The sequence below is a fragment of the Halyomorpha halys genome, unplaced genomic scaffold (genome assembly GCF_000696795.3).
Source record: "Halyomorpha halys isolate HHAL.00 unplaced genomic scaffold, Hhal_1.1 Scaffold1328.1, whole genome shotgun sequence".
NCBI classification, from domain to species: domain Eukaryota; kingdom Metazoa; phylum Arthropoda; class Insecta; order Hemiptera; family Pentatomidae; genus Halyomorpha; species Halyomorpha halys.
In genome coordinates, this window is record NW_027116249.1 from 44846 (window position 1) to 62482 (window position 17637).

The window sequence follows — 17637 nt, forward strand, 5'->3', positions numbered from 1 at the left end:
ATATATTATAAGAAAGTTGTTATGGAACGGTTTATTGAAATTTCACTGAACTCAATGAACATATTTAGAGTAATTAATAAAATTAATCCAAATTATTCTCAATCCATTCATTTTTTTTCCTCAAGAAATGACATTTAATGTGACTAAATCAGATAATATATCTATAACCTTTCAAATGCAACTTTACTTGCTTAACAATCAAATCCTGAAAAATGTATATAGCTATTAAAAGTTCTTTTAATTATGAAGTTAAAATAACTAAAGACATATCTTTGAGAGATTAAATATCTAAGGGATTTAGTTTATTCACATTATTTCTTTTCTAAATAGCAGTATTTGATATAGAGGTATCTTTTCAATGTATATGTAATTTAATTTTTAATGTAGTTTGTTATTAGCAATAGGTTGTTTTTGGAAGATTTCATGCAAAACATTTAGTCTTCCAAAGACCATTTAATCACTAACATAATTTGCTTATACAGGGCTTTTTTTAGATGACTATTTTAAGGCATTGCTTTGATGTTTTTTAAATTAATTAATTTTTTTGCTCTATGAAAATCTTGACAGAACTATATTTTGTTTTTGGTAATAGTCAATGAAGCTATATTATACTTCGGCAGGTTCTCAAAGTTCAATTTTTTGTTAACACTCTTTAATTCCTTCTCATTTCTGCAACAATTTCAAAATTTTGAGTCCAGCTCAACTCTATCCTAAATATCATGGATTGGTATTTCAAGATAACTCATGAGTTTTTTCAGAGTTATTTGGAAGAGTTCACCAAATCTCTTTTTAGACGCCTATTGTTGAGAATTTTATGAGAATTACCGAAATATAAGGAACTTCTAATTGGTACAGATTCTCCATTGCCCAGGTTCACACGAACAATGGGAACTTGCACCAGGCAAATGTGGAACCAGATTTGGATTGAATTGTAAGAGGGAGTTAGATCTGATGGATGTAATAATGTAACACATATGAACATAGAATCAGTTCTCAGATAGCAACTCAAGGACTGACCTACTGGAAGGGTTAGAGTAGGACCACACTTGAGTTGGCTAAATGAAATGGAGGTTATCATGAAGAGAATGGGAATCAAGAGATGGGTAATACTTGCTCAGGATAGAAGAGAATTGAGGAAGAAGGTGATATCAGGGCCCAGGTTCTTGCATGAGTGTAGTGTCAAGAATAAATAAATATCTGTATTTAAGTAATTAAAATATTAGACACAATAAACAAACAGCTTACAGATGACAGATTGAAAAAAATATAGCATCTTCCAATTTTTTAACATTATTAAAAAATACTAAAATAATATAACTAAAAAAGTGTTCAAAGATCTAAAATATAGAATTTAATTGGATGTACAATGGATTTTAAATTATTTGATATTTTTTGGTTAAAGAGCTAGAGATAATGCCATATATACTTATAAGATACAGAGAGTATATATGTTTTATACATACATACATATAAAAATTTACATATTTGTTTCAGATCTATGATTCTGAGTAGAAGGGTAAATGACAATGACCACCGTGATGGTTTTACTAAATGGCCATTCATGACAACTCATACTTGGGGAGAATATCCCCAAGGCACTTGGACATTGGAGGTAATTGGTATTAAAATAAGATACAACTGCACTAATCTTATTGAAATATTATCCATTACTACAATGTTTCTATTAAAAATTAGAATAAAAAATAATTATATACTAAAACTGGTATAATTTTATTTTACTAGCAATTATATTTGAGGGGTCAGAATGATATTAGAGAACTTTGTTTTGTAAATGTACTTAAATAATATTTGTATACTATAAATACAATATTTAAGCAATAATATGCATAATATAATCTGCATATATTGCTTTTGTAAATTTACAAAACATTCACTTTTTTTACAATAAACTGAACTTGGCTTACACCACTGTCTTTCAAACCTCCTTATTATTTTCATGATTTCTCAGTAGTTAATGTTTAAAAAATCCAACTGATTTTTCAGGGAGGAAATATTATATTTGTCTCAAAATAATTTTGGTTGGTTCAATTAGTTAGTTCTTATTAAACTAATAAAAATATATATCTATAATTATTATTATATCAGATATTTAGGAAGCAAAAATATTTAACATTTACTATTATTTGAAGATTTTTAACATTCTTATAAGCGAATATAGAGAATAAAAATTACCATGATGAAAATATGAATATCAGACACATTGGTATGGTAAATAGAACATAACAAGGCTTAGAACACTTAGATATTCAATACTGGTAACTTCAATGTTGGCTTCACAATAATTGTAAGTCAATATAAAATTTTAAAAAAGATTTAAGAAGTTATGCATACATACAACAGGTATTATATTTCATAAAAAATACATTTCCAGAAGAGGATTAGATTAAAGAATTCAGAATTAAGAAGGGATTTTTAAAAATTATGATCAAAGGAATCTTGTTTGTTTGTTAGTTCTGAAAGGGCATTTAACAGCCTGGTCATCAACGCCCGTTGGTTGTTGGCTTTGGCGTTGGCGTTGGTTTCAAAGGAATCTTAAGTCTAGAATTTCAATACTATCAGAACTGTTTCAGGCAGAATATATTTCATGGCAAATTATTTTCCAGAGTTGGAGATATTTTAGATTGAATTTGAATGCTGAAGTCGAAAAAAAAGAAAATTCTTATCTAAAAAAAAAAATCTAAAATATTTTTGTACTTATAAAAGAGAAGAGTGTTTAAAAAGAATAAACAATAAGAATTTTATAATTGATAGGTACTACATCACTTTTTTTTTTGTTAAGAATCATGTAGTTTTTAGAAAACAAAGTAAAAAAAAAAAAAACTGAATCATAGTTCAGTTTTAGATAAAGTATTTTTATAAAAAAAAATATATTTTTGTTCTCAATTATATATCTGCGGTTCAACAATTAGTTTTATTTTTTGAAGGACAAATGATTTTAACAATAACTTGAACTATTATGAATTCTTTATTCCTTGTTCTTAATATTAAATATTTTTACCTCCCCTCTATCCTACACCTAACATAAATTTCATTTCACCCAACTAAAGTAATTTCTTTTAGGTTAGCTTTGCTTCACCTCCTGATCAACCTCAGTCTGGGTTCTTCAAAGAATGGACCCTCATGCTTCATGGAACTATGGATGCACCATATACTGGCCTACCGGTATCTGATCCGCATTCCAAACTTGCCATCGTAAAAAAGGCTCATGAGGAAAGGAGTACAACCAAGCACAAACGTGCCTATTTCTAATGTTTAAGTGGTTATCTTCCTGATGAAATTAAACTTGAACTTGCATTAATTTCATCAAGAAATATTTTCAGGTGGTATTCAATTTAAAAAAAGAAAAAAAGAAAAAAAAAGAAAAAAAAAAAGAAAGAAAGATCAAGAGTATAACAATGTTAATGCACTTGTGCATAAATAAAAAGTTTTAATTTATCAACCTACAATAATTTTCAAAAACATAGGAACTGCACAAAATTTATTTATTATCAGTATGTCAGGTTATTTTTTTAGTTGAGTCAAGAATGAAAGACATGTGAATAAATCAGTTAATACAACAAAAATTAAATATTTTAATAGGAGAGTTTGGGTTAAGATCAAATAATGTAAATATTTAACAAACTGATGAAATAATAGTAAAAGTAAGCAAATATTAGTTAAAAACATTTACCATATTTTATAATGTAGAAAAACATTATAAATAATAAAAGCATGTTATTAGATTATTTCAGTATTATATCTTATATAGTGATTTGTAAATAGTTAGGCATCAAATGGTTTTAAAAAAGAAATTATTATTATGCAGGTTGAAAAATGAATTTAATTTAAATACAGGATGATAGAATTTATTGGGATGACCAGAATTACTGATAGCAGTTTGTATATATGTGTGTGTGTGTGTACATCTACAATATACATACACTCACACATTCATACAGACTGTATTCCGCTATCAGTTATGATAAATAAATGACTAATGAATATTGCTATATATCAATATTAAAATATATCGAAAATATTAAGCCTATGTAATCCTAATGATATAGATTTGATGAAATTATACATTATATAGTACAAGCTTAATACTCTATTGGCCCTTAAATTTTTACGTGCATGAATAATTATAATACTGAAGATTTTATTTTATTACCTTAGGAAATACAGACGTTTAAGAGAACAATAAGAACTAGTTATATAATTTGAAATTACATTCATCATTAAAATGGAAAATGATTATTATTTTTTTTTTTTAGTTTCCATTAAACTTAAATCTTGTTATTATTCATATTTTAAAATAATACATTTAATTCTATTATAATAAAACATAATATTTAAATTATAAATTGGTCAATAATTAATTAGGTAATTGAAAAAAAATGTTATAATAACATCTTTAATTACCAGAGCTTCAATGTATGTGTCATTGAATAATACAAGAAACAGTACTAATTTTATCTGTTTATTTCATTTAATTTGATTATTGTTTTAAACGTTTAAGGATATTTAAATTCTCAATTAGCCAGAATAACCTTTATATATGCTATTATTCATTTAGAATATGTTTAAAATCTTAGACACTAGAAATTACGTGATTATATTTCCACATTATATTTAACAAAATTATTTGAATATTGAATTTATAAAGACACATAAGAATACTAACAAGCTTCATTTTGATTTTGTTTATTACTGGTTAATAAGGCAATTCATTTTAATGATGCAAGTTTTGTTCATAGGGTGATGATTCCATCTTATAGTATAAAGTATCATGTCCTTTAAACTCTTTCTAAATATGGGGTTTGTTGTAGAATGTGTGTGTGGGTGAGTGTGATTGTATATTCTTGAGCATGTATGTTTTGTGTAGTGAAATAAATACACCATAATTTCATAGTGTGTGCCGTGAAAAATTCAAATTATAGTCTTCCAAGAAGGTTCTCACTATATGGTAAGCTCTTCAATATTTTATTTCAATGTTAATGAGCTTTATAATATATTTTAAACTGGTCACATGAAAAAGTTGACAATTTATATTGTGGATTTTCAATTCACCTTCCTGATGATGTTAAATCATGAAAATTTAAGACTTTCTGAGATGATTTTGTTTTCACTGATGGATCTGATATTTTCCCCAATTATAAAATTACCAACTTTTAAAAGTTTTCATAACTTAAAATAGTAATTTGAATGATATTTAGAGTGTCATTATATGTTGTCTAATGCAATAAGGCCTAAATTGCATAGTATAACAATGCCATAATGCCTTAATTTTGTCAAGCACTTAAACAAAGTTATGGTCTCTGTGGTAATTTACCTATTGGCACTTTTGAAATCATTCATATGTCATAGCCAGATTACTCTAAATAACTGCTTTAAGCTTTAGTTTCAAATAACATCTCCTCCTGTTAAATTTATTTGATGTGTCTTATAGCTGGTCTTACCTAAGGTTTGATTTTTATTGGACATCATCTTGGAATTTATATTAATTGTCATTAACACATTAATAAGTGATAAATTCATTCTAAAAAAAAATATCAAAAACATTTCTGGCATAATTAACTATTTAAATTTAGATGTCTATTTGTAAATACTATTTACTAAAGTTTCTTTTTTGATAATTACATTTTTTATTTCATAAAAGACTTAGTAACATCAAACATCACTATAACTGCACCATGTGTGATATAGGTACTTACAATTAATAGCCTGATCTCAAAGAAATTAACAGAAAGAAATTAGCAGGGGATTAAAATTTGTGGGCTGGTCCTTTCCCCTTCACAACAATTTCTTTGAGTATAAATAGCAAATTTAATATTATTTTGGAGTTAATTATTGTTAGTGCCAAATAATGAAAATCAAAAAAGTTATTTTTAGTCCCAATAGAGCTTAACTAAGTTATAAATTAGATATTTTCCTTTTTCACTGAATTAATAAAATCCTGCCTACACAGTTTTATTTACAAACCTGATGTTTTTATAACATAGTGTTAGATGTGATATCTCAGTACTTTTGGGCACAAATTAATAATTTAGATTGTATCCATCTCTAAGACTACACTCATAACTGCATAATAATATAAATAAGTTTATTTTGATGTAATGAAGAGCACAATGAAATGAAAATGAATTAAATGACTATACTTTATATATTAGTACCAATCAGTAACTTTCTCTTACGTATTTATTATAGATATCACTTTAATTAAATTATAAATTTTTTAACCAATTATATTTATCATTAGTTTACAACTGGGTTATATTTAATTGTTTTAAAATTATAGATTTATATAATTGTTTGTGGTCCAGAAACCACTTCAGAAATAAAAAGTTGAATGCACTTTGAATCTGTTGTTAATATTATTAGCCATTTCATCAGTAAATTAGGGCATAAATTAACTTACTATAAAGATGATTATATATCAAATACAATGATTTTGTCATCAAGAAGTTTATACCAATATTTACGAGGGAATACACATAGTAAAACAAAATACATTAACTGCTGGTCAGTTAATACCAGATAAACAAATTATAAATTTTATCAGTAAAATCATTAAAAACATCAAAATGTATTATATAATATATTGCCTGATTTTTTCCTACTTCTGGATTTTATAAAATATTTACATATTCCTGAAATAAGTTTTTATCAAGGCTAGACAACTCATCTCATCTTGTGCTTTTCATTTATTATGCTTGTTTATGGATAAATTTAAATAACAGAAATACAAATATAGAACATAAATAACAGAATTAATATAATAATGATTATTATATCTATTTTGGCATTTAGTTGCCTTGATAAAATGTCTTTACTTTCTGTCATAGCCTGAAATAGCGTTGGCTGACGTTTTAAATGTTCATTTATTGTTTATAATTGGTAAATGTGTTAATAATTTAAAATTATAATTCCTAATTCAATCTTGTTTGGTCTAAAAATTGGAAAATATGGAGAAATAATTAAACGAGATGTTGTATTTAGGATTCAATTTATTAAGTTATTTTTGTGTATGTTTCAGGGAATAAAGTAAACTCATGTAATGAGCTAAATGTAAATTAAAATAATAAAAATTATAAGCAATAATTATTTTACTATACATGATACTAAAAAGATAATGATTCTGCATTAGAGTACATTAAAAGGTAGTATAAGTAATGTATATGTGTAAATTTGTTTGTTGTTAAAATATAGTGTACACATTTTCTCTTAATCATTATTTTTGTAGTGTTTTAGGTATGACAGAACAAAAAGTACAATAAGTGTATACATGATAATTTTATGTTAATTGAATGTGAAGTATAAAACATATACATTAAAAGCATAACAGTAAATTACACCACAATGTTCATTCTGATTACTTAATGAATACCATTAATATAAACAAATATATAATAAATCTAAAGGGCAGGTATTTTATTTGCTAATGTAGTTGTAAATAGCTTAATTTCAGTAAATATTCTTAGTATCCTCTGTCACATTTTTGCAAACTAAGTGACTAAAAAGGTTTGAAATGAATCCAAATATATTCATCAATTTGAGCTTACTTTAATAAGAGTAGAAACAAGTAAATTTATTTATTATAGACATCACTAAAAGGAGTTTATATTTTTATGTATAGTATTACCAAAGTTTTTAATGAGAACCAGATAATCTAAAAGTTCAATATATCATCATGGTTGAAGAAATAAGAAGTACAATATAGTGAGATTTGATGGGAGAATGCTTAGTTATAATAGAATTTGTTTGAGCTCTGAAATATATTTTAGTTTAAAAAATATATATATTATATACATATGTATCCTATTAATTATTTTTTCCCAATATTTTAAGTGAAGTTAACAAAAAAAATGGAAAAAGGGTCTTGTTTTAATATTATTTTTATTCAACATCGTTTTGATAATTTAAACTAAAATGTTTGAATATTTTGGGCATAACTTATATCAGATATTATAAAAATAATTGTTTCTTCAAGCTTGATCATTATAATATAGAACATAGGGTCCAAATTGATTTATTTTTAGAAAATGTGATATTTTTATAAATAGATGATGTGGTAATTTTTTTTTTTATTTCCTAGTTCAAATAAATTCTAAATTGTTTAAAAAGAACCATTATTTAGAAAGATATATTTTTAAAGATCTGACTATACTGTGTTATATTCTAAAATAAAGTGTTTTACTTCTTGCATCCCAACTCATTTAGACAGAGATAACTTCCTAAACCATCTAAATTGAAATCAAATTAATAAGCACATTTATTATTGAATAAATAATGTACCTGAAAAAATGGATAAAATTATGTTTTAATGGTTTTGTTGTTATTGTCTATGTTATGTAGAATTCAGAGTACTGTAAGAAAAAGAGTTTAAATTTAATTATTATGTAACATTAGATTATGAAACTTAAGAAATAAAATATAATATATTTAAAAATTATAAATATTTAAATTTAATTCATGTAAGTTGAGAAATGTTATGTATGTATAAAAATATGGAGCTTTTGGTTGTTCAATAAATTATGTTATTTATTACCTAAATAATACTTTAACATTAAGAAAAATTATATTATAAAATGAGCCCATGTTATATAAAAACAGTTGTAATAAATCCAAGAAAATTTATCAAGATGTTTGAACATAGATATAGCGGTAAGTATCCAGTAATTTACCTAAAGTTTGCTTCTTATAAGTTACACTCAACTGGTAGTCTAATTTTGCCAAATTAAACTAAGTAATCTTGCGATACTTGATTTATCAAAAATGTGACAGTGTAGTTTAAGTTATCCTTTCATAGAAAACGACTCTGAAATGTAAATACCATTTTCTTTCAACATATTTTCTCCATAATACTTTATACCCCATCATGATACATGATATCTGCTCTCTAGATTAAAAGTAATATGAAATCTAATAGTTTATTTCCATGAGTAAATGTGGTATTATTTAAAATTACAGAGTTATAATTATATCTAAAATGGCTGTGATAATTGCCAAACCAATTACCATATTCAATGAGTTTGTTTTTAATGTTATTGGTTTGAAATTCTTGGTTTCATTAATAAAACAATGAGACAAACTAAATCAAATTTTATTGCTTTCCTCTTGCTGTAATTGTGACAAGAAACATCTGAAATAAATTAATTTCCTAGTCATCCTTATTTATTCATTAGTTCTTTTTAAACTATTTAAATATGAATATTACATATCTATAATATATATAGGATAGCACCCTATTCTTACCATGGTGTGTGTGGTGATGAGGACTTTGAAAATAAGATAAGAAAAGCCTAGCAAGTATTCTCAAAACTGACCAGTGTGAGATCGCAAGAGATCCAAAGGGAGACAAAGGTTCGGTTCTTCAACAGCAACACAAAATCTATACTGTTGTGAGAATATGAGACATGGATAGTCACCAAAAAGGTGATAAAAAAGCTGCAAAATTTTATATATTGATGTCTCAGAAATATAGAGAGAGTGTGGTGACAAGAAACTATTTCCAATGTTAAGCTTTAGAAATTTACCAAGTAAGAACCAAGCGACCAGGCTATAAAGCTTTGGGAATGGAGAGGGCTAGAGAACAACCTCTGGAAAGATCACGCTAATATAACTTGTTAGAACCTGGATTGAAGCCCCTAGGGCAAGCGATGGCACAGAAGGCCAAGAGAGACCCACAGGTGATCCCTAGATAAGGAGGTTGAAAAAGTAGGTCAGACATGCTCCAAAGTTAGTTGACTTGCCAGAGATCGAGATGAATAGGAAAGCTTTGCGACAGCTCTACTCCCATATAAAGGATTCCTGGATATAATCATCAATTAATTAATAAACAGTGGTGTATATAGGATTATTTATAACTGAATTGGGACATGCTTTATTAGGGTTCATTTTTTTAATTTAACTTGTAATGCAGTCAGTTACGACCAACCTCTTAAAAAAAGTAGGAGAGGGAGGCTTAATGCACATCACTGCTTTTTGGCATACACTGGTGTAATAACATCATAAAGAAGATATCTCAGATTGGAAAGAAAAACAATTTAAGCTACAAACAAGTAAATTGCTTGGACACAGAAGAATCAACTTTTTTATGACCCCCTCCTGGTCATTTTTGACAAAAGGGGAGTTACTTACAGGATACCATCCTATTCTAACCATGTTTGGGGGTCGTTTTCATTTTGTGGGACTGCTACAGGAATAAAAGTTGATCACCTCAGTCCGAATTTGAACCGGCATCACTGCAATGCCAAGGTCGCATACACTTATGTTACAACTCCCTCAGCTACAGATGACTTTGCAGAAAAGTGAACAATGCTTACCAATATATTACCATTTAGTTATGAAGGGAAAGAAATAGAGATTGATAATACCAAAGTTAGATTTGAAATAAATGATCCAAAGCAGAATATAAAAGTTTAAGCTGAAAAGAAAAGCATATATAAATAATTGCATATTTGTTACACAAAGTAGTTTGTAAGATGGAGTCAGTTTTCCACTGTCATTGTTTCTAGCAACAACAAAGAATACACAAGTTTTTAAAGTTCTTAAACAGTCTAAATATTTAATTAAATCATATAGCAAAATAAGTTAACTATAACTATTAAATGTAACAGTATTAATAGAACCCAATTTAATATGCTAATAGTATTGTGTAATCAGAGTTTTTAATAAGCTTCATAAATGTGAATAGAGCTTTGGTGAGAATTTGGAGTACAAAAAATTCGTTTTTGTGAGAAACTAATAGGAGCCATTCCATTATTCCTTCCAAAGCATAACCTTTACCTTTGCACACCTCAGAAGGTGCTATGCTCAAGCATTGGGTGTTATATCTGACAGTATGAAGGTTTTTAATTACTTTGGTATTAATCAATCAAAAGAAATTGATAATAGTTATTCAATATTATCAATTTCTTTTTAATACTATAAAGTAGTTGTATTTTTCTTTTTTTTAAAAGTACAAGTGCTAGTAGGATCATGTGATCTTGTATACAGATGTAATAACCACCACTGCCTCCAACTGACATATACCTATCAAGCTCTAGAGTATGGAAGTTTAAAAGAGCGAATTCCAGTGCATAACAGAAAAATAAAATATAATGAGCTCAAAGCAAAAATCACATTTATATTACAACTAAACAGCAATATCCTATTTGAAACAATGGGACAGTGGACAAAATACAAACATACATACACACACTCTCTCTCACTCACACACAAACAGAATATATCAGCGCCAAATCTACTAAAGTAACATCCTTATTGTTATGCTTTATGCGAAGCATTGGAGGTCTTAGGGAAAGTTGCAGAAGGCTTCTTGCTACAGTTGTTTCCTCAATTATGCTATATGCAGCTTCAATTTGGAAAGATGTGATGGTTACCAAATCATACAGGAGACAGATGGTTTCCATTTATCACAGAGTTTCCTTAAGGATGGTAAGTGCTTTTCGTGACTGTTTCCTACAAGGCAGTGTGCATGATAGCCAGAATACCGTTGGTGGAACTCCTTGTTAAAGAAAGAAGTAGGCACTATAGACGACGTTCTCATGTTTCCAGAGAAGATTAGTGGAAAATAACCATCAAGCATCAGATTGGGAGGCAGCAGATTCTGAGAAGTCGACTCATAGGCTAATACCAATAATGTTGGCAACCATACTAATAATGTTGGCTTGTGGTATGGTCGCCGACATGGCGAGATGGATTTCTATGTAACCCATTTTTTAATTGGACATGGATGCTTTAGAGCCTACCAGTACCAATTCAAAGTGGATAACACAGCAGAGTGCTCTGCATGCCAAACTATTGAGGAGACAATGGAGCAAGTGTTTTTTGCTTGTATTCGCTTTGTCCAGAAGAGAATAGAATTGGAGAGTGTGTGGAGATGACACACCAGAAAATGTAGTAAAACATATGCTGTGCTCAGACCAGCATTGGGATGCAGTGAAGAGATTCACCACAGTTGTCCTTAAGAGGTTGAGAGTGGAAGAGAGGGCTAGGAGGCAATGAAAACGATGCGAACAAAATAATGATATGGCACTCAGCCATTTCCCTCAGTGGTTCCATGGAATACGTAATATAAATGTATGTATATTACTTACAGCACATACTGAACTTCATGGAAACTATGAACCATCATTTGTAAGTGATTTAGAAACTTAAATATATAAGAAACAAACAAATATAGCCGAAAGTGTTTAGATTTAAAACATCTAGTTGCAATATCTATTTAGTAACTTTTTTTTCATACTAATTTGGAAGAAAATGACTTTAGTATTCTCTTATGAAGTTTATTTTTCTGCCGAAGTAGAATTATATTAATTTTTTTTCCCTTGACTATAAAATAAAAATGGTACCTGAAATAAATCAGTAATTTGCTGGCACTTGTTAAAACAAGTATAAAGATATGAGAAGAGGTACAACCAGAAATAATATGAGAATACATTTTATTAATTGGTGTCTACAGCAATTGCTAGTCCGAACAAATAATAGCAGGATTTCAGGCTTTTTAAATTTCAAAATATAATTAGCCTTTGCTTAACCATAAAACTACTGTAAGCCAATATGGCTGTGTGATGATTATCAATTTACTAAAACTTTCATCTTACCCTTTTAACTGATTCATATTATTTAATGTTAGGATCTTATATTAAATTATTGTGGAAGTTGATAATTTTGTTATTAAATGAGTTCTGTTTATTGATAATTATTATTAAGTATTTTCGAAAACCTAAATATCAAAATATGTTTCTCATTTAATGTTCAGAGTACTAATTATGAGTATATTTACTCCTCTTTCTAAAAAAATATCTCCAGATCATTCTTTTAAATGATGGCTCAAGCATTCCTTCATTTATGTTTTCTTATATCAGTATGCACTGATGTTTAATACAACTGCAACAGTGACATTTGTCTGTGTAGTTTTCAGCTTTTTATATCCTATAATGTAAATCATTAGGACTATACATTACTAAGAAATCTCTGAATCTGTAAAACTAAATAAGTCAATGAAATTCATACCAATCTCCAATTGCCTCCAATCTCCAATGACTGAAATCCTCTTGAATGAGATTGATTATATCAGAAATGTTTTCCACACATATAGTTTTTGAATGTAATAAAAACAAGGATTCTTGTCTTGAATAGACATGTGAATAAGGTTTCTTTTGTTTTCTCTCCTATTTAAAATAGAACCTCCAAATTGACTTCAATCCAAAAATATTTGATATTAACAAGGACTGGGTGTGAATCAATTCAATGGGAGCTGTGTTTCTGGTTTTTTTCATAAATTAAAAAACACTACCCTATAGGTACACTATATTAGACAAATGAGTGGAAGTATTAAGGTACCTGTTTTGGAAAAATCAGTATTTACTTAAAGAAGATCCGTCATTTAGTGAAGAAGCCAAACCAATAAGAAACTGGTCATCAAACAACATCAAAAAATTTTATATACTTATGTTTAAACTTGGTAAAAGATATCCGGCATTGTAAAAGAGGTCAGATTGATTAAAAATACAATTATATTTCCATCTCTTTACTAAAATTAATTGGTATTTGAGAATGATTACTATTTCTTCATTCTAATTTATAATAGTATATTCATTAGCAAGAAAATACAAAATAGTTTTTTCAAGTGGATTTAAATTTCCAATGAGAGTGGCAATCCTAGAGGAAGTGCCACATTAATCCACAATATATACAGATTATTCAGCATGATTTTTTTTTCAAAGGAACTTTTCTCACAATCATAATAATTTATTGTATTTACACACTTTAGAGGCTGGTTCAAAAGTTTATATCACTTCATATCCCATGGAAGTATAGAAAGATAACAATGATGACAATTTCAACCATACAAAATTTAAATTGAAGTTGTTGGAAATGTTACGTAAGATAAAATCCCTCACCATCACAAAATCATTTTAAGTAATTAGTTGATAGATCTTTTCAGTGGAATTGGTAAAAAATTAGTTAAAAACGAGGAAGGAAAATCTACTAATCCCTATCTTTAATGAGCAATAATATATTAATACCTTTTTCTTAGGTTAGTAAATGTTAATAATTGAAAGTTTACTTTGATTCAAGTTTTTTAAAACATTTTCTTAAAATTTAAAAAAATTGACCTTGTTGTTCTAATCTAATTACACAATCTAGCAACAGCTAATGCTTCATTATACTAGTAACTATTCAAACACTTGATATAAACACTAATTTTGATCTTAAAATGCGCACTAATTTTAGGATTATTTTATTTGTTATCTGAATACTGCTCCTTGATAACAATAAAATCATTAAAATTGTATCTTTCAAAGTGTCTCTCCCCCCCCCCCCCAGGTGAAATATAACATGAGGATAAAAAATAAGATTAAAACCAAATAAATTGATAATGAAGGATATGTTCATAATTATAATGTCTTAAACATGAAAACAATTATGAAGAACTGTTTTTTTTTTTTTTTACATTTATTTACATTATTTTTAAAAATCTGAATTTGGATATTAATTATTATATTGAAAGATTCTATTTTTTTAAAGAAAATAAATAATTCTTGATTCATTGGTTCAGTTATTAATTACTCTTGTATATCATTATTTCTACAGCTTGACTTGCAAGACCTGATTTAAATTGAGAATTTTTTTCCTTGAGGTATTTAATTTTCTAGAATGAAAATAAATAAATATATTTTTTTAGAAAATGTGATCTGCCAAAATCATTGACCTCAACTTTATTCCTGTACAACATGGGTTATATACACTGCACTACTACACTGGAAGTGATAAAACTTTACCATATAAATCTTCAGTGATAGTGGCAAAGATAGATAGCCTAAGTGGTTTCCCGTTCAATTTAAATATTTTTTTTGGTTTTATAAATAACGAAATAAAATTGTATGGATTTGACATAGGGAGCTATGCGGATTTATGATATAAAAACAATTTGTTCAAAAATGAGTTGTATGGTGGAACAATATTTTTTATAATTTAAGACGGAGGGAGTACTCCAAAACGTTGGTTTATTTAATATATATTTAAAAACTTATGGAAAGTAGGAATCACTAAAGATTTATATTATATCGATTTTAGACATTCAGATACACAACTTAATTTTATAATATTATTTTTATATAGAAAACAATCTATTTCTTTAATTTATAGTAGATTATAATATTCTTAGGATTAGTACAATTTGACTAATTAGGAATAGTACGATAGAATTGGATAGAAAATTAATCGTTTTACTTGAAATCGATAGTTATAATACACAGTAGGCTAAGCCCTTAGATACCTTGGTAACTAGTAAATAACGCTCGTGAAATCGAATAAAAGTTTCAGCTACTAAGTTTTTGTGTTAAAAGTGAATTTTTCAAGTGATTTATTTGTAAAATTAAACACTATCACATGGAGCATACCTATGAGGTAAGATGGTTACTGTATTTAGTAGTTTAGTTGTAAATTGCCGATAAATAAATGGTTCAAATATTTCAAATAAAAATATTCCTTGTACGAAAAAAAAAAAATGAATATTAGCCTTTGTTTGTTTTAACTTTATACACATGTATACAATAATAATTATATAAATAACATATTTCACCAAATAGAAAAATATTATATGGAGGTTTACTGCTATCTATATTTTAGAACCATGACGAGAAAAAAACAGAAGAAAAGTGTGATACTGACGACCAAATTCTGCAATCAGATCCTGGATTAATCAATACCAGAAAAACTGGCCAAAAACAAAAATACAAAATTAGAGACAAAGGTAACTAATAAATTTTATCGATGCTTCTGAGTACGATATTTTTAAGTAAAACCTTTTCACCTATCAGTGAAGGGCTGAATTATTTCGTTATATACTTACAAAATGAGAACCTATAAATTTCTCACGCACATTCGATATTTTAGTCTAATCATTAAAAAAACAAAACAAAAAACCGTGCAAAAGAATCAAGAATCACCTAACTCACATAACAAAAACTCAAGTCACTCATTAGTTCTAAAAAAAACTGAAATCATTTTTGTAAACATTAAAAAAAATGACCAGTAAGCATATTTCAAGTGAATAGTAGCACAATAATTTGGTTATAATAAAATTAAAAATAAAAATTATTGTTTCAAACTCTCTTTTATCTTTTTTTTTTTTTTAAATATTATTTATAAGACTGATCAATAGTTTGTGTGTAGTAGCAATTCAACACAGTTTACCAATTAGTCGTAGTATAACAAAACTACATAACAAATCGTTGCTTGTTTGTATAATTTTAAGAAGTATTTATAATGTATAATGATTATAAAAAGAGACGCATTAGTAAGCACTTTTTTTTATTTATTAATATTAAGAATTCTCTTTTATAAAACTAAGTTTTCAAAGTTTTGGAGTTAATGCCTCATCTTACGGAATATCACTACATATCAACTCACTTATCAAAACATTAGAAAATTGCAACGCATCCTAGTAGATTATTAACTTTTTACATAAATTAAAATAAAACTTGTTTCCCCTACTTATTGCACATTTTTCTTAATTTATTAAAGCATATCCATAACTAATCACATCACACTTATTGTTGTCATTTATAACTGTTTAACTAATTTACCTTGTTTAGAACTTTCTAGTTTTATAAAACTGTATAAATAAAAATGGTAGACTTTATAAACTAATTATTATTCCATAAAATCCCAATGGTTTTAAGATATGACAGAATAGTTTATATGAAGTATGAGTGACAAAGTCATGTGTGATATGTATTATAGGAGTTAGTTATTAATATTTCAACTGATTAATATGAGAAATATGTATTGATAACACTAATTGTGTGATCAAATGTTGCATATAATTAATACCACCAAAAGAAAGTGCTCGATTTAGAGTAACTTTTTTTATTAAACTACATTGCAGAAGTCTTCTAGTATTGTAATATATAAATATGATGTGTAGTTTTTTTTTTTTTTTTTTGCAAATCAATTTAACTTATTTCTTAATCGAACGCTAACTTCACAAAAAGAACTTTTACTGGGATGGAGGGAATTTTTATTTTGGTGAGAAGGATCAGCTGGTCACACTATCTAAACCCAGCTGGTTGTTAGATGGAAAATCTAATGGGCTGTCATAAATAGTTCATATAGTTTATTTAGAAATGAGCTCCTTTAAAACCAGATGATGGACAAATCATAGTTAAGTTTATATCACCAAGGTGACTTCTCTCATTTAGTCCGTTATTAATGAGGTATGTCCAATAGAAAAATTTATAAGTATAACTTGCTAAAGAAAAAGATAGACGAAAGATGGGACCTTTATGCTTTTCAGAAACATTTTGCCATTTTGGATAGTATCAATGAAATCGTAGTTGAATGACAATCAACAAAACTATTTATTCTTTTGAAGCCATGGAGAAAATTGCTTAGTTCTTTAAAGATAGATTTTAGAAAAAAAAATAACCAACTGCAAAAGATTGTAAAGAATGAGACATTATCTCATTTGCTGAATAATAATAACGAAGTTTTATTTACAAATATACCCTCGAAGAATGGTGCCGTGATTGGAGAATCAATATAAATCCCAACATATCACCTTTACCCTTCGTTGTAAACCTACTGACTGCCCTAAAGTATCCTTTAATAATGTTGCTCTTA

At 27.4% G+C, this 17637-nt stretch overlaps 2 protein-coding genes and 1 long non-coding RNA gene across 3 annotated transcripts in view; 2 read left to right on the forward strand and 1 right to left on the reverse strand.

Annotated features, from left to right (window-relative positions):
* Positions 1 to 3819, forward strand: part of LOC136797184 (neuroendocrine convertase 2-like) — a 24071-nt gene extending 20252 nt beyond the window's left edge. The window contains exons 5-7 of the mRNA XM_067053066.1: positions 856 to 965; positions 1495 to 1612; positions 3082 to 3819. Of these exons, the coding sequence (XP_066909167.1) occupies positions 856 to 965; positions 1495 to 1612; positions 3082 to 3270 (417 nt within the window). The 3' untranslated portion in view covers positions 3271 to 3819. The remainder of the gene's footprint in view (positions 1 to 855; positions 966 to 1494; positions 1613 to 3081) is intronic.
* Positions 1 to 17637, reverse strand: part of LOC136797185 (uncharacterized) — a 68837-nt gene that overhangs the window by 40956 nt on the left and 10244 nt on the right. The window lies entirely within an intron of this gene.
* Positions 15314 to 17637, forward strand: part of LOC112210529 (leucine-rich repeat-containing protein 49) — a 5311-nt gene continuing 2987 nt past the window's right edge. Inside the window, exons 1-2 of the mRNA XM_067053067.1 lie at positions 15314 to 15420; positions 15643 to 15766. Of these exons, the coding sequence (XP_066909168.1) occupies positions 15403 to 15420; positions 15643 to 15766 (142 nt within the window). The 5' untranslated portion in view covers positions 15314 to 15402. The remainder of the gene's footprint in view (positions 15421 to 15642; positions 15767 to 17637) is intronic.